Here is a 27544-nt window from a genome sequence, read left to right as displayed (position 1 = left end):
GACTAAACGTCACAGTTGTTCTATTACTTGAGGTTGTTTAGGCCTATTTTATGCCATTATGAAAACGAAAATACTTTTAGGGGCTGCTTTGAAGATCAGGTTACCTAAAAGATGGGTCCAAGCTGATGTGACTGTTGGTTTTGTGCACACAGATTTTGTACAAAGAGAACTTGAGCAAGGGGACCCCCATTCCTGTCACTCCTGAGATGGAGCGAGTCAAACGCAATCAAGAAAACTTTAGCTCGGTATTCAGGAGAAAGCTCCTTTAATTCCATATTTAAAAAAATAATAATTTTCTAAAAAACAAACTTCTATTAGTCCCTTTAAAATAATCAATTTAACATTTTTAAAATTTCGTCAACTGAATTCTGTTTTCCACGTCATTTACTTACCATTTGATTCTAACATTTTATATCTTCCGTAATAGTCCCTTAAAACTTTTAATTGGTTCCTTTCCTTCTCTTTTCAACTTTTATGTTGCTGCTGGGACTTTTGAAGTTCACTGATGTCCAAAAAACCCAAACACTGTAGCTATTATTTACTTGGGACTCTTCTTCTCTAAGATGTTTCTGGGTTAGCGTAGCTCGAAGACACAGTACTCGAGGCCACATGTAGAAATAGTGGCTCTTGATTGGGAATGGTGGTTGCCTTAACCTAGATCCTGTCTGGATAAACACAGGACAGAAAAAGAAAGTAGCTCAGTGTTGGAACCCAAAGCAGCCTTGTCTTGATATTGGTGCTAAACAAGCCATTCCATGAATAGAAATCCAGACCTTCTGATTTCTTTTAAATATACAAATCAGATCATAAATTTATATTTAATGTTACTTTTTATTTTATTAATATTGTTGAAAAATTCTGTAATAGTCTGTGAAACTTCTGTATAAGGATCTTAAGAGTTACTTATACCTGAGATAGAAAATCAAATGTCAATAGTAAAATTTAGCTGGATTTTTTTGGGCAGGGGGCGGAGCAGGTTTGATCCAAAGTGGTTTTTAATTGTGAGTTCAAATATTTTCAGGAAGTTTGATTCTTCCACAGTAACTTTCTTTGGTCCCACTGTCTTTTGGTTTTGTTTTGTTTTGTTTTCCTTTGTTTTTAATTACTATTCACTAACAACCTTTCAACTTTGTTAAATTGTCAATGTAAATATCACTTTTTGGAATGTTCACTGTTTTCCCTGTGGGATGATGATGATGATGATGATGATGGTGGTGGTGGTGGTGATTTTGATGATGATTTCTTCTTTTGGAAGAATTAAGGTTTGCATTAATTTTCAAAATTGTATGTTAATTATTTTCTTCTATATTAGAGTAAGTATTATTGATATTTATATCTGAGATCTTAATGATCCTGATGATCCTGGACAGTTTTTTTTTCCTAAGTAACCATTTGTATTCATTGTTACACAAGTTGCATTTAGGCAAAATTGTCCGGGGGTGCATAGAGCTTTTAAGATTCCATGGGAAATAAATAGTACTATGTATTAAAACATTAACTTTCAGACTTGACCACCTCCACAACTTGAATATACTCAACAAAGACCAATCTTGCTATACTGCATAGATTTGGTGGGTTTTAAATATCTGTTATTCTGCAAAACAGATGTTCTATGTAGATAAGTATTTGCCAATCTAATTAAAAAATAATTTTTCTGTTGTACACTAAGCACTTCAGTGCTCTTATGAAATTGTAGTTTTTTCCTTAATTCCCAACGCAGGAAACAAACCTTCAGTATAAATGAGTTAATAGTAAGGTGAATATCAAATACACTGGCACTTTAGCTAAGGAAATACGGAGCATATCGTCATCCCGATCTGTGTTTGAAGAGACAGGTTGACTTGGTGAATTTGTCTTTCCTGTTTGATGTCTGTAGTGTCATATTAGGGTCCCTACAGGACAGATGAAGGGGCTGTTTGGACTGCTGTTGTTTTTTTCTGGATGCTTTCTTGTGTTGTACAGGTGTTGTATAAAGAAAACCTCGGGAAAGGGATCCCAATTCCCATCACTCCAGAGATGGAGAGAGTCAAACACAATCAAGAGAACTTTAGTTCGGTATTTAAAAGAAAAAAAAATCCCTTTAACTATTTTTAAACCAAAAATTAATGGCTATATTTTAAATCTAATCAGCTTATCCCAATAAAAACTCTGACATGTCTTGTTCACAACTTAATGCTGCCATCTCCTGTGAATCCATTTCCCCATTTTGGTTAAACATTAATACCATCATTTGACTTTTTTTTTTAAAAAAGTGTTCAGTGTATATCCTAGCCTTTAAAAACATAACCTTCTTAGTGTCTAAGCACCCACATTTATCCTGCTTTGGCAAATCTGATCTGGATGTAAAGCTTACAAAAATGTATTTAGCGAAGATCAGACTCTTGGCTTACTTCCTGTTCTAACCTTCTCTGTCCCTCCTGGTATTCGTACAGATACTGTGAAGTTTCTTTTTTTTGCATCTTGTCATTGCTCTCCATTTGCTTTAAAAATAATTAATTCCACCCAATATGTTCGCCCAAACTAAAAATTAAATACTTGGACTTCTTTTGAAAGTCAACAAAAGAAGTTTTGTGCACATGTATCTTTATGTATACAATGTTTATAAAAACCCAAATATCCTTATATGGTTTATTAATAACATTTCCAAATCGAAAATAACTTCCTTGGTTCTCCTTTTGTCTCTTACCCTTTTTAATTCTTTCTCTTCCTCATAACAAACTGGGGGAGGGGGGTACTAATTGTTCCCTTTCATGGTGCACTATTGCTCGGCGCTGCAGAGGTTAATTCAAACAAAAGTAACAAAACTTTCCTTTCCTATCTCAGTTTTTTGCTGCTCCTTCCTGCATTCCCTTACTTATGTCTTTAGGCTCCTACAGGTTGGATCTAGAAGCTTCTGGTATTTCCCTTCCTCCTACCTATCTCTTCCTCTTTGCCCTTCTTCTCCCCACTTCTCCACAAAAGGGGAAAGTGGTTGATCGCTCTTTTTGTTCTGGATGCTTTCTTATCATACAGGTGCTATACAAGGAAAACCTGGGGACAGGAATTCCAATCTCCATCACTCCTGAGATGCAGAGAGTCAAACACAATCAAGAAAACCTTAGCTCGGTATTTTGGAAAGAAAGGGAAAAAGAAGATGCCACTTAACCTCATAATTATATAATACTTAACATTTATTCCTTTTTAAAACCCACTACCCTTCCTTTGTTTCTAATATACCTCACTTAGCAAAAGGACAGTACTTTTTGCATTTTTATGTTACTACTATGGATTCAACTTTTTAAAACATTTTAGTTAATTCTGATAGCGATTACATCTGGTATTTTAAAATATATATATTTTTAATTTGCTTGGATAACAACAAAACTGAGTTCTAACAATCTCAAACCCCCATGTGATTGTTGGGAGGCACTGTACTCCTAGAAATGACAAAATAACATGAATAACTGTCAGCGGTTCCCCAGCAGCTGAGGTCCTTGCTGCCTAGAGACTCTGCTTCCCAGCCCAACCATGGCCACCATTAAAGTAGTTTGTGGCAGCTTGCCAACCTGTAACTCCTGGCTCCCTGGACTACTGAGTCATTTGGTGACAAGGAAGTTGAACTCACACTTAAAATCTTACAACAAATTAAATGTTACCTAACTTTTTTTTTTCTGGATGCTTTCTCATCACACAGGTGTTGTATAAAGAAAATATGGGCAAGGGAACCCCTATACCTGTCACTCCAGAGATGGAGAGAGTCAAACACAATCAAGAAAATATTAGCTCGGTACTTTGGCAAGAAAAGAAAAAGCTACTTCTTTAATGATTTAAAATAATACTTATTAATCCTACTTTTTAAACAAATTTTGTGAATTTTGTTGATCTCATTTATCCTTCTCTCCTAGAAGGCTACTCTTAGCTTTAACCCCGTAATAACAAGAATGCTTTAATCTATAAAGTTCTAATATCAGGAAGTAACAGATTTTCCAATAAAATGTCCTTCCGCTCATCTGCCCCCGAACTTACTCTCTATCTGCTATCCTCAAGGTCTCTATTTTACATACTCCTGAAATTTGGGGGGTGGCATGATAGGTATGAGAGCTCTTTCTGGAAAATTGGAGTTGTGATCTTGTTCTGTTTTTGCACCTATGACTTTAGGTTCTAACTTACCCTGTTAGATTTAGACAAAGAGACCTTGGGGAAAAATAACCCCTGATCCTCTCCTCCAAGGATAATGACATTTCTGTTCCATTTGGTATTTATTTTAGTTTGCTTGGATAACAACAAAATCGAGTTCTAACAATCTCAAATTCCTCATGTGATTGTTTGGAGGTACTGTGCTCAGAGAAATGAAAAAATTAAGATCCACTAGTTTCAGAAAATGATTTATCAATTTACTTAAAAATGAAGTGTCACTTGAACTGTTTTTGCTTTACCAACTTTAGTTTTTTGTTTTTTTTTTTTTGTCTTCATCGTGGTCTCTAACTGCTAACTTTATAGACCACTTCCTGTAAGCCTGTGCTCTGTGACATGATACATGTTTATAATTTACCAGGGGGTTGGGATTTATATGGGGAAGATGTTAGCTCCCGTTAGGAAGAACCTGGTGGCCCTCCACATCAGCGCTGTCTGCAGCTTTCTCCAACACTAGAGAGCACTGCATCAGAATCACCCAGAGCATTTGTTAGACTGCTGGGTGCTGTCCCCACAGTTTCTCATTCTGTAGGTCTGGTGTGGGGCCAGAAGATTTGCAATTCTAGCAAGTGCTCAGGTGATGCTGACCTTGCTGTTCAGGGACCCCACTCTAAGAACCACTACTTTAACAGAATTCTTTCTCTTGAATGACATTTCCCAAACCTCCCGTGTCCCCATGAATGACACTGAAGGGAGACACTGAGGTAAAGGATGTATCATGATGCTAGTGATATAATTGCTGAAAACGTTTTTCTTTACTGATAAGTTTGGTGAACTAAAGCAGGAGGCAGAGCACAGATAATGGCAGGGGAAAAAGAGTAGGAGGAATCTTTGGTTTTGGGCCCACAATTTTATGGATGTGTCTATATGAGTTTAAGTGCTGCAAGACAGGCCAGTCACCTGCTGCCATATAGGGAGCAGCTCCACCTTCTCGGTGTCAGTCAAGCACATTCCCCTAAGTCCTGTTACAAGATGATCTGTCTGGTGCTTGAAATGCATAGACGTAAAATAAAGGCCTTCTCTCATCCCTTTTGGGCACCCTGCAAGTTCTGTCTTGCAGTCTGCCAGGATTTCAGGGCACGGTCCTACCCTGGAAATGTGTGTCTTGCTATAACTACACTCAACTTCGTTTGGAAACATACTCCTTTCCACCTAACCTTATTGCCCAAATGGTCTGGCACCCTGAGCCTCATAACAAATTATCTATTCCGTTTAATCTTTTGGTAACTGTAATTTTTTTTTCTTTTTGCCTTTTTGGATCCATTGAACCCGCGTAGGTTTTGTACAAAGAAAATGTGGGGAAAGCGACCCCAACCCCTGTCACGCCAGAGATGCAGAGAGTTAAACGCAATCAAGAGAACATTAGCTCGGTATTGTCTTGAGAAACGAAAGTGCTTTTAATTTTGCAAAGTAACCCCTGCAGTTTGGCCTGCTCCTAACTCCATCCCAGGTTAAAAACAAGCAAAATGCCGGTTTTTTAGAATTCCCTGTAAATGATATACTACACTTACTATTGCCATTAACTTTTTAAGCTTTCTTCTTGAGAGCTGTTCTCATTCATGTAACAGATTAAACATGGAGTTTTCTCCCCCAAATGCATTATGTTTAATAGTCTGAATATTGCCTCTTCATGATTTTCGGGTCCAACTTTGTATCTCACAGGTGTTATACAAAGAAAACTTGGGGAAAGCGACCCCTACACCCTTTACTCCTGAGATGGAAAGAGTCAAACGCAATCAAGAAAACTTTAGCTCGGTATTTTGGAGAGGAAAAAAGAAATTGTTACACTTTTAATAAGCCTGGCAAATATGGTTATATCACTAATTTATCTCACAGTTTTCCCAAAACTTTCGTTTATTTTTAAAAATTCTTCTTTACCCACTTAAAAAAGATAAACCAACCCCACCAGTTCAACCTGATTTAATTCTTTCTTCATCTTGTGCTTTATATAATAACATTTTAATGGCTTTATCTTCCTGACGTGTTTCTTATAGAGTGTGATATAATTGAGCCATAACACCAGCTAGATGATGGTTTTTAGAACTGGTTTTCTGCTCTCTGATGTCTGGATGCTCTCTTGGCTCCTCTAGGTATTATACAAAGAGAATATGAGAAAGGCAACTCCGACACCTGTTACTCCAGAGATGGAGCGAGCTAAGCGCAACCAAGAAAACATTAGTTCGGTATTGTCTAGGATTAAACACAGGAGTAGTGCAATGACTTGGAAAATAACATTTTAACATCATATAAACACGTGTTTCTCATTCAACTGGGAAGCACACTAAAATGAAAAAACGAAATGCAACATCTTGAAAAATAACATTTTAACACCATAAAAATGTGCACCTTAATTCAACTGAAAATTTACATTAAAATTAACACAACTGTGCTTTTAAATTCCAAATGATCATACTAAGAAATAACAATTGCCAATGTTTTCTCTTCCTTTTATTTTACTGGGGGGAGGTAGTCTTACATAACCAACTGTAACAAATTGACTTCCTAACATCCTCAATCTTCTGCTCTCCTTTATTTTTAAGGTACTCTATGAAACAGGTAATTCTCTGATATGGATGCCTTCTTTGGCTTTGATATTTTGGGTTTTTCATGTCTGGCGGACTTTGATTTCTGTATTAACATTGGTTTATGAAATCTGAGCATAAACCTATGAAAATGATCACTTGTTGAAAAGGATAGTTGTTTTGGAGCATCTGGCTGGCTCAGGAGAGCATGTGACTCTTGACCCTCAGGGTCGTGAGCTGGAGCACCATGCTGGGTGTAGAGATTACTTAATTAATTAATTGAACTTTAAAAAATTTAAAAGGATAGTTGTTTTGAATGTCAGAATCCCATCTAGTGCCAAATACCATCCAGTCTGCTGGTGCTGCAATTCCTAGCAAATTCCAGAGACCACTTTCTTCCTATCCTCTTTGAAATTCTGTGCCTTGTCTCCTTTGAAAATGAAAGTTACATTTTCAAAGTCAAAAACATGTCCCTTTTCTCCTGATGAGAGCCCTGCCCATTCGTCCTCATGCTTATCTGTTCTGCTATTAGTCAAGGGTATCACTGGGTCCTTTCAGATGACTCAAGGTTCCCTCCCTGGCTACTTTTATCTCCATGTGTTGGAAAAGTTTTTGAGGCTTCAGAATTAGAACAGTACCGTGACCTGTACTTAATTCATGGTCTCTCCTCTATCAGGTTCTTTATTCTGATAGCTTCCGGAAACAAATACAAGGCAAAGCTGCCTACGTCTTGGACACTCCAGAGATGAGACGGGTGCGGGAGACCCAACGCCACATCTCAACGGTGAGTCAGAAATTCTTAAGGATCAATTGGCCAGTCTGCTGGATCATGTGGAAAAGGAAATGATCACACCATCATATTTTCATAAAATCAACTCATGAAATTTCAGGTGAAATATCATGAAGACTTTGAGAAACACAAGGGTTGCTTCACACCAGTGGTGACGGACCCTATCACCGAACGAGTAAAGAAGAACACACAGGACTTCAGTGACATTAACTACCGAGGTATTCAGAGAAAAGTGGTAGAGATGGAACAAAAACGGAATGACCAGGATCAGGAGACCATTACAGGTATATGAGCCCTGGGGGGCGGGGGCGGGGGGATCAACTCTAAGGGGGTAGAAGAACAAGAGTGGCATTACCCACAGGAAGCTAAAGGATAAAGTACTTCAGCCTGTGTTTTCATCAGCTGTAAAAGCAAACTGTTCTTTCACAGCTTGCAAAGCTGGTATCTTTCCTACCTTACGCTTTGTTCTCGGAGAAGTCATGACCAGAAATAAGCTAAATTAGTGTTAGTCCTCCTGTGGTTAAGTTCATGCCTTGCTTTCCAAGTTACTAGGAGTCCTCCAGAAACATCTGTTCTGATCCTTGATCTCACTTGCAGGTTTCCGTGTCTGGCGTACTAATCCTGGCTCAGTGTTTGACTATGATCCAGCAGAAGACAACATTCAGTCACGAAGCTTACACATGATTAATGGTATGTTATAGCTAACAGCATGAAGGTCACCATTTAATGGGCTCAGGTCAATGACCTCTAGGAAACTATAGTTTTCAGTGTTCTGAGTTGTCCTTCTTGCTGACTAGTGGGACAGTATCATTTCTAGGCAAATTTAAGTCAGGGAAAGATTGTCTCACCGCCTCTGTGTAAATCTTCAGGCCCCATTTATTACCATTTTGTTTATGAAGAAGAAAAAGTAGTACATCTTTCTATTGGAGAAATAATGAAAAGAAAAAAACATAAGGAAAGGGAAGAGAATGAATGTGACCTTTGGCAACTTTCTGAAAACTCTGTCTTCAAGGAAGACTGTTAATTCAACAAAAGCCACATGCCTTTATGCCTTCTTTTCCTGTTAAATTGTAGAATAATATGTAGTGCTTGTCCTTAAAGGATTTATACTCTAGTCTGCTGATGGAGAGAAGTAAATCAGTGGTTACACTCTGACATGTGCAGTTTTAAAGGTCTGCACACACATTGTGGGAACTCAAGTAAAGGGCATCTAAATTAATCTGGAAGTGAGGGAGGACTTTCTGGAGAAGTTGAAGGTGGAGTTTGAATGTGAATTTTTGTGAGCCAGGAAAATGGGCAGGGTGGAGGGAAGGAGTTGTGGTCCGAGACAGACTCTGGGATTTGAAGCCTGGCTGTTACTATTTAGCAGTTACATGACCTTTGGTAAGGTACTTCAGCTGTCACGTGTAAATGAGGATGGCAACCATACACATAGGGTTTCGAGGCTTTAATTCATGGGAGCCTACTGAAAACCTATGCCTAGCAATCAGCGTACTCCCACCGCGCACCACAGAGACGGACTCATGCATGCCCACCCTCCCCCCAGCGCAAGCGCAGCGCCGGGGCCGCTCGGCCAGCGCGCTGAGCGTCAGCGGCGGCGAGGACAAGTCCGAGCACTCAGAAGCCGCCGACCAGCGCCTCTCCACCTACAGCGACGGCGGGGTCTTCTCTGCAACCTCCTCAGGTACAAGTGGGCTGCCCGCCAGCTTGCTGGGTTACAGGTGCAGATGCTTTGAGTTAAAAACAGCAACAACAACAAAAATCTGGATCATTTCTCCTGATGAGAAAAGACTAGAACTGTGGAGAGGTACATGAAACCAGATGTTTCATTTTCATTAATTTAATTAGAGCCTCCTTTCTTGGAAACCATTCTTTTTAAGTTAGGGGACAAGAGAGCACTGCTCAGCTGTTTAACACAGATGAAATGATGTCTAGTCATTTTTCTTTTTACAAACTACTTCCCCCCACCTTTTAGCTTACAAACACGCAAAGACCACGGAGCTCCCACAGCAGCGATCATCTTCAGTTGCCACGCAGCAGACAACGGTGTCCTCTATCCCATCGCACCCGTCTACTGCCGGGGTAAGCAAACGTACTCTAAGGCTATTATCATTAAATATGGATTTAGCAGGGGAATAGATATGAAAATAGATGAGGCCCAGAAATGGATCCTAAACGAATTACAGATCAACAGGGGAAAAAAAAAATCAAAATTGTAAAATACCACAGAGAAGTAGAGACTAATTTTATAATATTGGGGAGAGGAAAGGCCTTCCTCAGCAAGTTCTAGAACCTAGGAACGTGAAAGACTGCATATTTGACCATAAAATTTTAAATGTTTTTATAACAAAAAGAAACATGTCAAACTGGGAGAAAATATTCGCAGCATTCATAACACAAAGATTTATATCTAAAAAACCGAACACTCAAAAATTCATTGGCAAATTATTCCCCTTCCGGTCAAAATAAGAAAGACCTGGAAGCAAACGAATAGACAACTTACAGCAAGAGAAATAGAAACAGCCAGCAAAAAAGATGTCCACCATAACTGCAAACCAGGATTATGCAAATTAAAACAATAAGTATTATATTAGAACGTTATTATGGTAGTGAATTTTTTTTTTTTTTTTTTTAAAGATTTTATTTATTTATTTGAGAGAGAGAAAGCATGAGAGGGGGGAGGGTCAGAGGGAGAAGCAGACTCCCTGCCGAGCAGGGAGCCCGATGCGGGACTCGATCCTGGGACTCCAGGATCATGACCTGAGCTGAAGGCAGTCGCTTAACGAACTGAGCCACCCAGGCACCCTTATGGTAGTGAATTTTTAAAAAAAAATGCACATACCATTTGACCTACTCCTTTCACCTTTAAAAGCTTTCTCTGAAATACCTGCCTAAAGACAAACATTAGGGGATTAGTGTAAGAAAAAATGGTTAACAAATGTCCAGAAGTATAGAAATGGCTAATTTGTGATCTTACTAAAATACAGAATTCTCTGTAGCAGTAAAAAAAGTACGAGATCTATATAAATCTGTATATATAAATCTATATCTAGATCTCTATAAATCTATATCCATATAGATTTATATGGAAAAGCCCTGAAGCTATATTAAATGGAAAGAATGGGTCAGAGTATTAATCACAGTAATTGTTTCACATATGCAGGGAGGAAGGGGAAACCTGTCCTCAAATACGAATATATGCATGTGTCTTTCAGAATGCTAGGAAAAAATTATGCAGGTTACATTCCAAATTACTAACCAGTGCCTGCTCCTCTGAAGGAAATGTGGGCACTTTTATTTTTGTCTACAAATTGTTAGCAATTTAAAAAATTTTATTTTGCTGTTGTAAAAACATTTTTAAGTGTTCAATACATTCTTGTGCACTATAGATTCAAGCTTGTGTACAGATCTCTAAAGATCTCCAGGACAGCAGATCTCTAGAGCTTATTCATATTGCTTAACGGAAACTTTAGGCTTATTCATTAGTAACTCCCCATTTCCCCTTTCTACCATGTTATATTTTGTTTTTGTTTTGTTTTGTTTTAACATGTGGAAGATAGCTTTTAGAAACTTTACTAGTATGCTCCCAAATTCCCAGGGTGAAAGATACATGCAATACCGCTTTCTCAGAAGGGAAGAAAAGGCCATATACAAAAAAAACACTTTTTCATATACAGTTTTATGAATATATTATTAACATACCATTAAAGTCATCATTTGAAGTGTACAGGTCCACTGATTTTATTTCATTTATTCAACCACTACTACAATCTAATAACATTTCATCACCCTAAAAAAACCCCTTGTACTCATCAAGTCAATCCCCTTCCTGAGCCTTTCCCTCCCCCACCATCCAATCCAAGGGATCCACTAATATGCTTTCTCTCTTTGCCTATGCAAGACATTTTATATAAGTGAAATCACACAATATGTGGTCTTTTGTGACTGACCTCTTTTACTTAATGCTCTGAGGTTCATCTAATTGTATCATACAGCAGCAACTCATTCCTTTTTATTACTAAATATTCCATTGTAGGGAAATTCCACCCTTTTTTCCTTCATTCGTCAGTTGGTAGGCATTGGGGTTGTTTCCATTTTTTGGCTGCTATAAATGATACTGCTGTGAATTTGGATGTACAAGTTATTGTGCAGACCTGTTTTCATTCTTCTTGGGTATATACATAGGACCGCAATATTATAACTCTGTATTTAACATGGGAGGAACTTGCAAAAACTCTCTTCCAAGTGGCTGCACCATTTTACATTCCCATCAGCAGTTTATAAAGTTTCTCCACATCCTCCCCAATACCTGCTATTGTTTCTTTTTATCACCATTCTAGTGTGTCATGTGATATTTCATTGTGGCTTTCTCTGATGACTAGTAATGCCAAGTATTTTTTTCATGAGCTTATGGGCTATTTGTACATCTCCTTTGGAGAACTGAGATCCTTTGCCTCCTCTCCCACCTTTTTCCAGTACTGAATGGTAGGAGTTCCTTATATTTTCTGGATGGTAATCCCTTACCAGATATACGATTTGCAAATATTTTCTATTTTGTGAGTAGTCTTTTTATTTTCCTGGTGGTGTTTGCACATTCTCTTTTGTGCAACTTACTCCACAAATTTAAATCATAAGAGATCTTAAAATTAGGCATTTGGGGACATATCACGTAAAGGGCTAGTATCCAAAATCTTTAAAGAACTTATCAAACTCAACACCCAAAGAACAAATAATCCAATCAAGAAATGGGCAGAAGACATGAACAGACATTTCTACAAAGAAGACAGCCAAATGGCCAACAGAAAAAGTGCTCAACATCACTCGGCATCAGGGAAATCCAAATCAAAACCTCAACAAGATACCACCTCACACCAGTCAGAATGGCTAAAATTAAGTCAGGAAACGACAGATGTTGGCAAGGATGTGGAGAAAAGGGGAACCCTCCTACACTGTTGGTGGGAATGCAAGCTGGTGCAGCCACCCTGGAAAACAGTATGGAGGTTCCTCAAAAAGTTGAAAATAGAGCTACCCTACGACCCAGCAATTGCACTACTGGGTATTTACCCCAAAGATACAAATGTAGTGATCCGAAGGGGTATGTGCACCCCGATGTTTACAGCAGCAATCTCCACAATAGCCAAACTATGGAAAGAGCCAAGATGTCCATCGACAGATGAATGGATAAAGATGTGGTGTGTATACACACACAATGAAATGTTACGCAGCCATCAAACTGAAATCTTGCCATTTGCAACAACGTGGATAGAACTAGAGGGTATTATGCTAAGCGAAATAAGTCAATCAGAGAACGACAATTATCATATAATCTCACTGATATGAGGAATTTGAGAAACAAGACAGAGGATCATAGGGGAAGGGAGGTAAAAATGAAACAAGATGAAACCAGAGAGGTAAACAAACCCTAAGAGACTTAATCTCAGGAAACAAACTGAGGGTTGCTGGAGTGGAGTGGGGTGGGAAGGATGGGGTGGCTGAGTGATGGACACTGGGGAGGTTATGTGCTATGGTGAGCGCTGTAAATTGTGTAAGACTGATGAATCACAGACTTGGACCTCTGAAACAAATAATACATTATATGTTAAAAAAAAAAAAGTAGGAAAGGAAAAATGAAGAGGGGGAAATCAGAGGGGGAGACAAACCACACGAGATTACGGACTCTGAGAAACAAACAGGGTTCTAGAGGGGAGGGGGTGGGGGGATGGGTTAGCCTGGTGATGGGTATTAAAGAGGGCACAGTCTGCATGGAGCACTGGGTGTTATACGCAAACAATGAATCATGGAACACTACATCAAAAACTAATGATGTAATGTATGGTGACTAACATAACATAATAAAATTTAAAAAGGCGTTTGGGTTGATTGTTGCAAATCTAATACATACTATTTTTTTTTTACCTTTTTTCATCTTCACAAATAGAAAATCTTCCGTGCCATGTACGACTATCTGGCTGCTGATGCAGATGAGGTGTCCTTCAGAGATGGAGATGCTATTGTTAATGTCCAAGCGATTGATGAAGGTTGGATGTACGGCACTGTGCAGAGGACAGGCAGGACCGGCATGCTGCCGGCCAACTACGTGGAGGCTATTTAATAAGCATGTCAGAGTATCGCACCTGTTTGCAGGGCCTGCACATCCTGCAGTCAGTATTTCAGTTCAGACCCTCCACTATTACCTAAGTCCTCAAGCTGGTTTTTCTGTGTCAATATGATTAATAGCTGTACCATCCCTTAATTTGTTTCTATATGAACCTCAGTAATTCTCCAGTAAAACGTATGTTAATCATATTTACTACATTATTTTCTGGATTTGGACATAAAACTTAAGAGACATTAAACCCATAGGTTCATTATTTTTAAAATTGTCATTAAATTTTCCATAGTGTTTTAAAGGAAGTTTAATTATGCAATAGACATTTTAAAAGTTTATGCAGTGTTATTGCTGTATCAACCCAGAGTCTTTCTCCATTACGAAAATGTTTAACGTTATTTTTTTAAAACAAGGATTCTGAACATGTTAAACACATCAAAGAAAAATGGCAGAAATACTCACCTTTTCCTGGCTTACTGAATGCTGATGCTTTTAATTCTATTCCAGTTCTGAAGTTATAAAGGTGATAGTCAATATAAATGGTGCATAAGCTAGTAATAAAGTCTAATTCTACAATAAACACCACTGATGTAATGACTGTTACTTATTTTTAAGTTTTTTTTTTAAAGATTTTATTTATTTATTTGAGAGAGAGAATGAGAGAGAGCACATGAGAGGGGGGAGGGTCAGAGGGAGAAGCAGACTCCCTGCTGAGCAGGGAGCCTGATGCGGGACTCGATCCCTGGACACCAGGATCATGACCTGAGCCGAAGGCAGTTGCTTAACCAACTGAGCCACCCAGGCGCCCCTTATTTTTAATAGTTTTATGATCGACAGATTTCAGTAAAGCAAATCCATTACTTTAGACTTCACTACAAAAAATTCTGAAAATGTACCATTAAAAATGCACAAGCGTAGGCTTTCTCAAAACTAAACTGTGTTCAGCAAGCTTCCCTTATGGCTCAGCTGGTGTTTTAGAAACAACTGTGGGATCAGCAGTGGACAGCTGGGAAATGGATGACACTGCATGCTCCATCCCTACTATTTCCTACAGACCTGCCCCCTCCAATATGCCCTTGGCCAGAGCCCATCCAAAGTGGTGTCACAGGCCTGGCAGTGTGCAAGCAGCCCTGACAGGGGCCAGCACTGCTCCACAGTGACTCCTGCCAAGGAGAGTGGAAGACAACCACACACACCAGCCCAACTGCAGCTCCAGCAGTGGGCTGGGGGCAGACATCAGGCCTGACTGTAGACCCCACCTACCAATGAAAGCTTCTCAGAGGACAACACAGGAAAAGCAACAGGCAGTTCCATAATTACTGCCATCTCTAGCAAACACCTGGTCTGACTCAAGCCCAAGGTGGCCCCAGACCGGCCCACTAACACCATGGGGACAAAACCCTGTCCACAAGTGGCAAAGAGAGCCATTGCAGATGACTGGATTGAAGGCAAACATGACTCAACCACAAAGTAGGGTGCATGCAACACATGTAGGAGACAGCCCTGAAGAGTCAGGTTGAACAGGCCATATTGTGCAGTAGGACACCCCAGGACCTCTTCTTCATATGGCCACTACTTCCAAGAGGAGAAGTAGCTGACTTTCCTAACACATTGAAATAGACACAGATTTAGATAAAATGAAGAGTCAGAGGACTATGAGGACTATGACCCAAATGAAAGACCAGGACAAATCACAGCCAAGAGACCTAAAAAAAAAACAAAACAGCTAAGTAATGTCTGATAGAGAATTTAAAGAAATAGTCATAAAAGATACTCACTGGACTTGAGAAAAGGTTGACCTTGATGAAGTATTTAACAAAGAGAAAACATGAAAAACAGAGATAAACTCAGTAATTGAAATTAAAAATATAATGGAATAAAAAATATATAATGGAATAAATAGACTAGAGGAAGGAGAAAAGAGGAATGGAAAGCAATCAAGCTGAATAGGAGGAAAAAATAATTAAAAAAATGAAAATAGACTAGGTGACACTGTTAAGCATAATATTCGCATTACAGGGATCTCAGAAGGAGGAGAGAAAAGGGGGGCAGGAAATTTATTTGAAGAAGTAATAGCTGAAAACTTCCCAAATCTAAGAAAGGAAACAAATTTCAGATCCAGGAGCCCCAAGAAAGTCCCCCCCAAAACCCAAGGAACTCCATACCAAGACACACAATAATTAAGATGGCAAAAGTACTGAGAGAGTTTTAGAAGCAGCAAAAGTTACATACAAGGGCACCCGGGTGGCTCAGTCCATTAAGCGTCTGCCTTTGGCTCAGGTCATGAGACCTGAGTTGGGCTCCTTGCTTAGAGGGGAGTCTGCTTCTCCTACTGCACCTGCCATCCCCCGACCCCCTGCCCTGCTCATGTTCTGTCTCTGTCTCTCAAATAAATAATCTTAAAAAAAAGTCTTCTCAAACTATTCCAAAAAATAAAAGAGGAAAAAAACTTCCAAATTCACTCTATGAGGACAGCATTATCCTGATATCAAAACCAGATAAAGACACTACAAAAAAAGAGAACTACAGGTCACTATCTCTGATGAATATAGATGCAAAAATCCTCAACAAAATATTAGCAAACTGAATCCAACAATATATATAAAAAAAATCATTCACCATGATCAAGTGGGATTTATTCATGGGATACAAGGGTGGTTCAATATTCACAAATCAGTCAACATGACATATTACATCAACAAGAGAAAAGGATAAAAACCACATGATCATCCCAACAGATGCAGAAAAAGCATCTGACAAAGCACAACATCCATTCATGATAAAAACCCTCAACAAAGTAGGTTTAGAGGAAACATATCTCAACATACTAAAGGCTGTATCTGAAAAACCTACAGCGTACATCATACTCAATGGTGAAAAACTGACAGCTTTCCCCCTATTGTCAGGAACAAGACAAAGATGTTCACTACAACCACCTTCACTATGTTGAATAATATTGGAAGTCCAGTAATCAGAGAAGAAAAAGAAATAAAAGGCATCCAAATTGGTAAGGAAGAACTAAAACTTTCACTATTTGTAGATGACACGATCTATACACAGAAACCCTAAAGACTCCACCAAAATACTAGAACTGATAAATGAATTCACAGTAAGGTCACAGGATACAAAATCAATATATAGAAATCCATTGCATTTCTATACACTAACAATGAAGCAGCACAAAGAGAAATGAAAGAAACAATCCCATTTACAATTGCACCAAATAATAAGACACCTAGGAATAAACTTCACCAAGGAGATAAAAGACCTGTTATCTAAAAAGTGTAAAATACTGATGAAAGAAACTGAAGATGACACAAATCCAAAGAGATTTCATGCACATGGACTGGAAGAACAAATACTGTTAAAATGTCCTTACTATCCACAGCAATCTACAGATTTTTTCTTTTTAAATATTTTATTTATTTGACAGAGAGAGACACAGCAAGAGAAGGAACACAAGCAGGGGGAGTGGCAGAGGGAGAAGCAGGCCTCCCGTGGAGGAGGGAGCCGGATGCGGGGCTCGATCCCAGGACCCTGGGATCATGACCCGAGCTGAAGGCAGACGCTTAACGACTGAGCCACCCAGGCGCACCAGCAATCTACAGATTTAATGCAACCCCTACCAAAATCCCAACAGCATTTTTCACACAAGTAGAATAATCTTAAAATTTGAATGGAACTACAAAAGACCCCAAATAGCCAAAGCATTTTTTTTTTTTTTTTCAGAGGAAATGGTCAACACCTTTGTATTTGTGTATCTTGGGAAGAGGAGAGTTATTTAGACTTCATGGAAGCAGAAGGGGGTCTGGGGAGGAGAAGGAATGCATTGAAAAGCACAGTTTGGGAGGTATATGCTAAGGGGTCGGAACATCTGGACCATTTGGCTGCTAATACCCAACCACACTGAGAACTACACGTCCCCAGCCCTATCAGGCAGTATGGAGAGAAGCTGCCATGATCTTTCCAGATTCTTCCTTCCTAATTCTTCCTAATGGCTGAGCCACTGGATCACCTTCCTGGGATATTTGGATTTGGGATGGAGAGAATCCATTCATCTTTAGTGGCTGAGGCTTAAGCAAAACAGGAAACAAACTCAAAACAGTACGGTACTGGCACAAAACCAGACACATAGATCAATGGAGCGGGACAGAAAGCCCAGAAACAAACCCATGATTATATAGTCAATTAATCTTTGACAAGAGGCAAGACTATGCAATGAGAAAAAGTCTCTTCAACAGATAGTGTTTGGAAAACTAGACGTTACATACAGAGGAATAAAAGTGGACTACTTTCTTACACCATACACAAAAATAACCCCAAAACGGATTAAGGACCTAAATGTGAGACCTGCAACCGTAACAACCCTCGAAGAAGAGTGCACGCACAGTATCTCTGACACTGTAGCAACTTTTCTCCGTAGCAGCATTTCTCTAGCTCTGTCTCCTGAGGCAAGGAAACAAAAGCAAAAATAAACTATTGGGACTACATCAAAATAAAAAGCTTCCACACCACAAAGGAAACAATCAAGAAAAGTAAAAGAGAATCTACGGAATAGGAGAAGATACTTGCAAATGACGGATCTTATAAAGGGTTCGTATCCAAAATATATAAAGGACTTATATAATTCAACACCAGAAAAACAATCTAAATAAAAATGGGCAGAAGACATGAACAGATATTTCTCCAAAGACATCCAGATGGCCAACAGACACATGAGAAAATGCTCAACATCACAGATTAGGAAATGCAAATCAAAAATACAATGAAATATCACCTCACACCGCATGCCTTTCAGAATGACTAAAATAAAAGACGCAAGAACAGCAAGCATTGTCAAGGATGTGGAGAAAAAGGAACCCTCACACACTGTTGGTGGGAATACAAACTGGTGGTGCAGCCACTATAGAAAACAGTATGGAGGTTCCTCAAAAAATTAAAAATGGAACTAATCACACTACCATTTACCCAAATAGGAAAACACTAGTTTGAAAAGATATGTGCACCCCTATGTTAATGCAGCATTATTTACAACAGCTAAACTGTGGAAGCAGCCCAAGCACCCACCGATAGATAAAATGGATAAAGATGTGGTATACATATAATGGAATGTTACTTAGCCATAAAAAAGAATGAAATCTTGCCATTAGCAACACAGATGGATCTACAGGATATAATGCTGAGTGAAGTAAGTCAGAGAAAGACAAATACCATATGATTTCACTCATATGTAGAATTTAAGAAACAAAACAACCTAACAAAGATAAAAGGAGACCAAAAAAAACAGACTTAACTATTGAGAAGTGATGGTTTTCAGAATGGAGGCTGTTTGCGGGGGGGGGAGTGGGGGGAGGAATTGGTAAAGTGAAGGGGATTAAGGGTACCTTTATCATTATAAGCACAGAGTAATGAACAAAATTGTTGAATCACTGTATTATACACCTGAAACTAACACTGTATGCTAACCATACTGGAATTAAAAGAATAAAAGGAAAAAATTTGCATATATTTTCAATACCAATTTATTATTTATCTGCTTAATAATGCAATTTGCTTCCTTTTTTGTAATGCATGGTGTTGGGGAAGCCCTATGGAAAATGAGCAAGCTTTAAAAATGAGTTGTCACTCTGGCTCCTACACTCAGGGGAAATGTGGCCTGAGAGGGGCTAAGTACAATGGAAAGAAGTAGGTAATTGGCCTCCCCAAATATCCTTAAGTACTAATTTAAATTTAGAAAATAGCTTATAAATTCACTATTGCAAAACTAAAAATTAAACTTACGATAAAAAAATAGCTATGGGATCGAATCCTAACCTCAGGGGATCTTTCTAATCTACAGCCAGTAGATTAGAGCACAAGGCAAAGACGGTAAACTGTCCTCAAGCTTCTTAACGTCTCTCTCTCTTGAGACTGTGCACACGTGTAAATGCTCAGAGACCACATCTGTGTGCCAGGTACCACACTAGATGCTGGGGTTAGAGTGATGAGCCAGACTGTTGTGTCCTTATGAAACTTTATAGTCTCACGAAAAAGGCAGGCCATGCCAAAGCGTCTTCTTGATGGTAGGAGAGACAGCCACTCTCCCGTCTTCAATTGTCCTTTAAACTGGGTTAAAAATCCAGGTTAAATGTAGCAATACCATTGTGTGCTATTTTTCCAACCTTGGGAACAAAGTTTATGTTGTCTCAGTTACAATAATGTTTTAGTTTTAAAATTTCCTATTCACTTTTTAAGGCTGCCAAAGCATACTCTGCAGTTGCTGTTAGAGATAGACACAATTTTTATCTAATTCTAGGGCTTTTAGTTAAAAGCTTGGAAATTTTTCATACACAGTATATAGATAGAGAATCCTACTATACCCACCTCCTGGTTTTCAATTAATGGCTAATCTTGTTCTATCTACCCTACCAATGCTCTCCTCCCATTACCTTAAAATGAATTCTATTAATCACATCTTAAAACAATCACAATTGACACACCTTAAAACACTTTACAGTCCATATCCAGGGTTCAAATTTTCCTGCTCATCCAACTTTCAAGACTTCTGCTTGGACCCCCATTCCGTCAATACAGTGATACCAGGGAAGTCCTTTGTACAAATACCCACTACCACACATTTAGACGACCTACGGCTGCAAAGATCCTCAGTGACTAGCTGTTCATACCATCTGCAAAAGGTTATAAAAGAGATCAATTGGCAACTGAGTTAGCACTACAACCCAATTCCCTTGATGACTAGTGTTCATGGTACTACCCACTGCTACTCTTGTGAAGTTCTTACTATGGGTTCTTCAGGTCCCCACAAGCCCTAACCACCTCACTCCCCACCCCCACAGGCCTCAGAATGTGACCTTATTTGTCAACAGGGTCATTGCAGAAGTTATTAGTTAAAATGAGGTCATTAGGATGAGCCCAAAGCCAATACAACTGGTGTTTATAAAAAGGGGAAGTCCAGACAAATACACAGAGAACACCATGTGAAGCTAAAAGCAGAGGTTGGAGTGAAGCTTCTACATGTCAACAAAGTAAAAAATTGCTAGCAAAGCACCAGAAGCTAGGGGAGAAGCATGGAAGTCTTCCTCACAGCCCTTACAGAACACCAACCCTATCAACAACTGTCTCAGGCTTCCAGCCTCCAGAACTGTGAGACAATGAATTTCTATTAAACAACACTCAGTTTGTGGCTCTTTGTTGCAGTATTCATCAACATCATTAAGTCTATTTCATTTTTAATTTAGATGTATGGATCTACAAGTGTGTGGAAACCATAAACTATGAATATGAGAGAACCTCTTCTATGGCTAAAACGGGTCTTAAAATAAGAATGGCTCATGTGTCTGTGGAGGGTCACGGTGTTCATTAACGTTGGTATGTGAATTATGCTAATCTTACTCAATTCAAAGCCAAACCAAACAAACAAAAACAGTGCCAGAATTGCTTAGTTTTTACAGTTTTATTTCAGATTAAAGTGCATTTCTTTAAAAATGTTTCAATATCCAGTTTCAATTGGCAAGTAATAACAGTTAACTCTCAATAGATCATGAAAAGTTTTACTGTGGGTAAGACAAATTCTCCCTCCCTCAATCCAATCATAATAAACCTGAAAATACACTTTTAGTATTGGTCTACCTGCTTCAAACATTGTATAAAGCATTACACAAATAATACTGACCACATCCTTATTTCCCAAATACTAGTGCAGTTAAATGAGTAATGAACAGGTACTTCCGTGAAATTTCAACTTAAATCATTCGACTTATCAAATATAAACACTTTGAATGTAAAACTAAGCTCTCAGAATTTATCAAGTGGTGGGAACAAAAATATCGTAGGGCAAATAAATGACTGATTTGGCTTCTCTCAGCCTTGTCTAAGTGCATTTAGTCAAGTCTATCCATAGGAGGTAGTGTTAAGATAGATTGAAGCAACTGATTCCCCACCAACACAGAAAGCAAACTCCCTCAACTCCCAATTTATTTCACAGGTAATGACAGAACCACTGAGTGCCAGATGCCTTTCCCTCACACATCAATGTCCCTTAACATCCATGGTAAACACATTACTGTAATTTGAGTTTAAATAAGAGAAAAAAAGTGTACCTAAAAAGTACCAGTATCTCCTAGTATATGTGTATTTGAGCAATAAAGTTAAGATATAAATGCAATCAGGGGAACACATTTTTGTAAAAGTAAAATCTAAGTAACAGCAATAGAAATTAAGGACTTAAGGAAGGAGGATCCCTGTTTGCCATCTAGAAGCAAATGATCAACTGGATTTACATGCCATGTATGAACAAACCTACCCTTTGTAACAGGGATCAGCAAACTTTACACAAAGGGGCCAAATAAATATGTGAATGTTAGGTGTCAAGAGGCCACACAGTCTGTCACACTGCTCCAATCTGCTACTGCAGCAGGAAAGCAGCCAAAGATTTTATGTAAATAAACATGGCTGTGTCCCAGTGAGACCTTATTACTGGCACTAAAATTTTAATTTCATCTTTCCGTGTGTCACAAAATATTACTTTTGATTTTTTTCAACCCTTTAGAAAATGTAAAAACCATTCCTACCTCAGAGAATGTATAAAAAATAAGTGGCAGGCTGTAGTTTTTTGACCTGTTCATAACAACTTACTAGGTTAAGACTGCCATATTTCAGTTTCTATACTCAGAATTCATTGTTCTTAATTTCATTTTCTAGAAAATTCCCATTCTACAAAAATAAAAACGTCTTTAGACACTTGCTAATTATTCAATTAAGTATCAAAATTAACTATTAAGCTATATTCCATTTTCTATTCCATGATTTTATTCTGAAGGTGAACCTTCTAGTTATATGCAATTTATTCATTTAAGAAATAATTCTGCCTATTATTGGGAGTTATTTACTCCTTTTTGTGGGGCAGGATATTAAATAATGTATACTTTTTAAAAAAAGATTTTATTTTTAAGCAATCTCTACCCCCAATGTGGGGCTTGAACTCACAATTCCAAAATCAAGAGTTGCATGCTCCACCACTGACCGAGCCTGACAGGTGACCTGTAAATAATGTCTATTTTAAACAATTATTCAGGGTATTTATGAGTATCAGTTCTGGTACTGTTTTATATATAGGATACCTGCCAGCTACTTTCAAAGTTTATATGACTGTCCCTATACTAAAAAGCTACATACTTTTTTTTTTAATTCCATGTGCTATCAATTTGAAATATTGCCTTCAATCTTATACTCTCAGGTAAAGGGAGAGATTATCTTTTCTTCTAAATGGTATACTTCAGAAGAGTAAGCATTTATAGCTTGGCACTTCATGTTTGGTTTTACTGTTCTTTGGCTTGGTATATAAAGAAAAAAATGGTTAAGACCATGTTATAAAATTTACATTCTATTCCAAGAAATGGGTGAACATTCAATTCTGTTAGACTACTACTCTTATTAAATAGCTATAGATTTCAAACCCTAATGACTCAGATTTTAATACTTTCAAAAAGCAATATACAAAGCCTGGCATATGATAAACATATCATATTAACTGGACCATCACAAACCGAAGCCCAGATTTGTTTTATAAATCAAGCAATCAACAAATTTTGATAAATCAATTAAAAAACCCCATTACTTCACTTCTGGCTACATTTTCTTAAGTGCTCTGGATGAGTACAATTCTTATGAAAAGAGTACTTAAAACATGTGAGGGAAACATAACAGAATGTTGAGAAAAACTCATTTTTAGAGAATCAAATTATTCAACTGTCTTTCAAACACCATTTTAAGATGAAATAGAAAATTTCAACAATATAACAGCAAAGTAACCAGAGGTCTTTACTAAAATGACAAGTCAGATCTGTCAGACAGGGCTTATTTGGGTACTGCTAACTTAACTGCCAAGTTAATCTTAGGGTAGTCTGTTTTCAATGAAGCCCCATAACTTAGAAGACAAGATTTATTTAGAGACTAAATACATTTCTAATATCTGAAAATTTACTTTTGTATTAAAAAAAATGAGAACATAATCCACATACACTATTCATTAAAAAAGGCTCACATTGTCTCATCATTTAGTAAGGTTCTTTATAACATAAGTAACTGTTTGCCTATTTAAAAACGTAAATCTTCCTCCCCAAACCATAATAAATTTTCCATATCTAAAAAAGGCTCCAAATGAGACAAAATTCTACCTTTAACTCTTGAAAAACTTTTGAACTCTAATTTGAAGCCTTCAAGACCAGTCTGCATCCCCAATCATAAACCTGAAAAAGTTATTTAAAAAAACACTAAATTTTATCTTTTGTGGCAATAATTCCTGGGACTTAAACCTGCTTGTGTTATCACCTAATTCACAGCCTGAAGCCTCGTAGGCCTAACCACCACAAATGCAATCCATAGACATCAGCATTTGTATGGGTCATGTGGGAGCTTTTAGAGATGAACTATCAGGCCCCATCCCAGACCTGCTGAATCAGAATCTGCATTTTCATACATACATACAAGTTTGAGAAGCACTGTGTTAAAGTCAAAACTTAAACTCTAACACTTGTATACAATGTATAAGACCTTTCTGATGGCTTAGGGATAAAACAGACATGGGTTGTGCTAATGTGCAAACAGCTCCCTCTCCCCCACCAAAATCTTAGCCTAATAATGTCAGTAACTGCTATTTTATGGCCTTCTAGCCCAGTTGCAAATCATCTCCCTGAAAATTAATAAAGAAGAATATGAGATGGAAACTATGCCCTTCTTATTGGATTATAAAGTCATTTGGAAAGAATGACATTAAGGTAAAATGTGAACCCTTTTAAGCTCATATTTTCTGTTAAATTCCAACAAAGGTTTTTAAAACAGCACTTATTTTTAATTACTATCATTCCTTTATCTTAAAAAAAATACTCTAATTGTATATTTTACACACACCCCTCCAATTTTCCCAATTTTGTTTCTTGCCCTGCCACTTTTATTTTAGACAAAATATAATCCAATTTCCTTAACATTATTTTGATTCTAAAATATATAACAGAATCCCTGACTACTTTCAAGCTGTAAAGAAAAGAATCCATGAACAATGCCAGAAACTATCATGTTCAGATTTAAATCTTATTTTTGACTATATTATCCGATAACATTATCACTAAACCTGATTCATCCTACACTATATGGAATTTGAGCAAAAGCTCCATACCATTTAACAATGGCTTTCAAACTTGTTCAAATATAACATCTTTGACAATGGGCTCAGTGCAACACTGAAAACTTAAATCCACCATATGAAGTCCATTTTGGAACATGAGAAATTATACTGTGCTTCTGCAAGCAAACAGATTCTTTCTATAAATGCATAAAATAAGAAATCACATTTGAGTGTTCTTATTAATATTTACCATTTGTTTTATTAACCCTTAGAAAATATTGAAAAAACTGATTTAATTTTAATAGTTAAACAACATACTGAAGCTGATCAAGGAGAATTAATATTTTTTGCTATTTAGGAATCATTCAGGGAAAAATTTAAGGCAAGAATATTAAAAATAAGGTGCCTCAAATATACACTTAACAACTGTATCAACAATGAAGATTTAGCAAACTGGCTTCTGCCTTCAAGTAACATTTTTAAACACATCCTTGTTCAACCACAGTATTTGAAAATTAAACTTGTGCTTGTATCAAATTCAGTGATTTAAGTAAATGCTAATCACTTTAGTCACATTTTCTCCTATGCTGTTCTTGTTCTCAAGAACTTCATTTCACCAGCTAGTTCACACAAACATTAAGAGGATATAGTCATGAGATAAGCCAATTTTGACTCCATACAAACACATGTACATACTCCTTCTTACACCTGTTAACTAAAAATTTATGTGCCTCTTAACTGTAAAATATAATTTGGGAAATGGGAGGCAATGTAAACCAGTTGTAATTCTGTTAACAAGTTTCCATTTTTAGTTATTTCTTCAAGCTACAATCCTCAGTTTATGGTCCCAGAATTTCCTTTAAACCCAACCTTGGGATAGGACTATGAAACTTATAACCCCCCCCAAAATATTTGTAATGATGATGGATTTATAATTATGAAAAAGACACCAACTTTTCTGGCTGGCGGGTGGTCCCCTTCTGAATATAAGAACTAACTAAACACAAGAATTAAACTTTCTGTAACTTGCTGAAGAATGTGTGCCTTTTCAAGCTGGTTAGTTCTGAATAAAGTATGAAACTGTGAAGGTCACTCACTCATTCTAATCAGAGAGGAAATGATATATTCTCACTGTAAAGAGATGAAACAAATATGGGAAGTCAGGCACTAATACTAGTCAGTAAAATTTACAAATGTTTTAATTATATACACCCTATTTTTAAAAACAGGCAAAACATACATATTTCAAAAGAACAGTTTCAAATTTCTTCCAAGTTTGCTTTAGGTGTAGGTGAAAAGAACAGGTAATTTCTAGATTTCATATAGTCCAAGTTGTAACAAAAATAGTCTAACTCTCCATTAAAAAGAAATGTAATGAAGCTTTCTAGTGGCTGATACCCTCATTCCAAACCACCCCCCCCCCAAAAGTAATGGGTATGAATAACGAAGTTCTCATGTAACACTTTCTCATTTCTAGAACTTTAACTCCTTCTGGTTACTTTAGAAAATAAACTCATGTTGTTACTAAGACTACTAAGTACAAAACTATTTGTATTTGTAGATACAGAACCCTACAAATATCTGCAGCAAGCCCACAAAGCACTTCTACGGTCAATACTGATATTTCAGTATTTAATATATACAAAATAGGTTTCTATTAAACAAAGGTATTCACAAGTAGCTGCAGAAAAATTCATGCCATTAACAAAGGCTGAAATTTATAAATTAAAAACATTGTAATCTATACATAATATACAAACAGTCGTGCGTTTTAAAATGAATTATGATGTGTCTCATACGACTAAATTTTCACAAGCAAATGCTGCTGCACAAATGAATGGAATTTTAGTTATGTTCTGCTTTAATATTTTAACCCCAAAAGTTGCACTTTTGGTATTTTTCTTGAAAGCTGTCCAAAGTTGACATCTGCGGAAAAAATGATCCAATTCTTTTGCGTCTCATTTAAGGTGAACAAATTTCTTAAACCTCAGGCACAACAAATATAAATTAAAAAAAAAAAAAAGTATAAACACCTTTATCAGTTCAGCAAAAAAATCAAATAGAAATGTTCAATTTTACTTACTTAAAATAAGGTATTTTTCATTTTTCATGAATGTTTCATCAGAATATGTAGGAGTTTAAGATGTGTGAATAAAATGCTTTTGTTTCTAGTTTTCACTTCCACATTTCAGTAAGGTATTTAAATTTTTGAAAAACTATGCATAGTGGCCAAGAAAATATTGTATGAACAAAAATATTACATAACAAACTTAAAAAATTGAACTTACGTAAGTCACAGCCCTTCAGGGTTTGAAATGTTATCAACTTTGCGAACATTCAGTCTGAAATTGTGCTATATAGTTCAGAACTTATTTTATGATCAACAAATCCAGTGATGTTGGAAAAAAAAAAAAAACACAAACCTTCACTTTTCTCTTAAAATACTAAACAGAATTTTCATGGGTTGGTGACCTCCAACGTGACTGCAAATTTTTTATTATAGAGTTCGCCATGCTACCAAGTTTCTCATGCATTTCAAACAGCTGGCTTCCTGAATAATTATGGAGATCTTCAGAATCTAGTTGAAGAGCAAGTGCACTAATCTGTGCCACAAGATTTTTAGGTAATGGAGTTTCCAAAACAACAGGATCAATTAAATCTAAAAGAGAAAGAAAAAAAGCACAATTAATCTATTCCAGATAAAACTTAAGTTGTATGTATCTCCTTTTAAGTTAATAAAAAATTTAAGTGCCTAAGATTTAAGTTGAGTGTGCAGGCTGAGGTACTGCTGTTCCTCAAGAGAACAAGGCAACAGAAAAATCTACACC

At 37.3% G+C, this 27544-nt stretch overlaps 2 protein-coding genes across 3 annotated transcripts in view; one reads left to right on the top strand and one right to left on the bottom strand.

The window, feature by feature from the left end:
* NEB (nebulin) overlaps positions 1–3554 on the top strand; it is a 201702-nt gene extending 198148 nt beyond the window's left edge. The window contains exons 160-162 of the mRNA XM_078070777.1: positions 153–245; positions 1963–2055; positions 3013–3554. Coding sequence (XP_077926903.1) covers positions 153–245; positions 1963–2055; positions 3013–3144 — 318 coding nt within the window. The 3' untranslated portion in view covers positions 3145–3554. The remainder of the gene's footprint in view (positions 1–152; positions 246–1962; positions 2056–3012) is intronic.
* Positions 3555–21032: 17478 nt separating this feature from the next.
* Positions 21033–27544, bottom strand: part of RIF1 (replication timing regulatory factor 1) — a 65408-nt gene continuing 58896 nt past the window's right edge. Inside the window, exons 36-37 of one of the 2 annotated variants that reach the window (XM_078070778.1) lie at positions 27140–27375; positions 21033–25847 (exon numbers count right to left, since the gene is read on the bottom strand). In XM_078070778.1, coding sequence (XP_077926904.1) covers positions 27161–27375 — 215 coding nt within the window. In that variant the 3' untranslated portion in view covers positions 21033–25847; positions 27140–27160. Of the gene's footprint in view, positions 27376–27544 lie in introns of both variants that reach the window. The other variant, XM_036121264.2, reaches the window with a different exon arrangement.

The sequence above is a fragment of the Halichoerus grypus genome, chromosome 4, assembly GCF_964656455.1.
Source record: "Halichoerus grypus chromosome 4, mHalGry1.hap1.1, whole genome shotgun sequence".
NCBI lineage: Eukaryota > Metazoa > Chordata > Mammalia > Carnivora > Phocidae > Halichoerus > Halichoerus grypus.
Note: the sequence above shows the minus strand (reverse complement) of the source record. Positions and strands in the feature narration are given on the sequence as shown.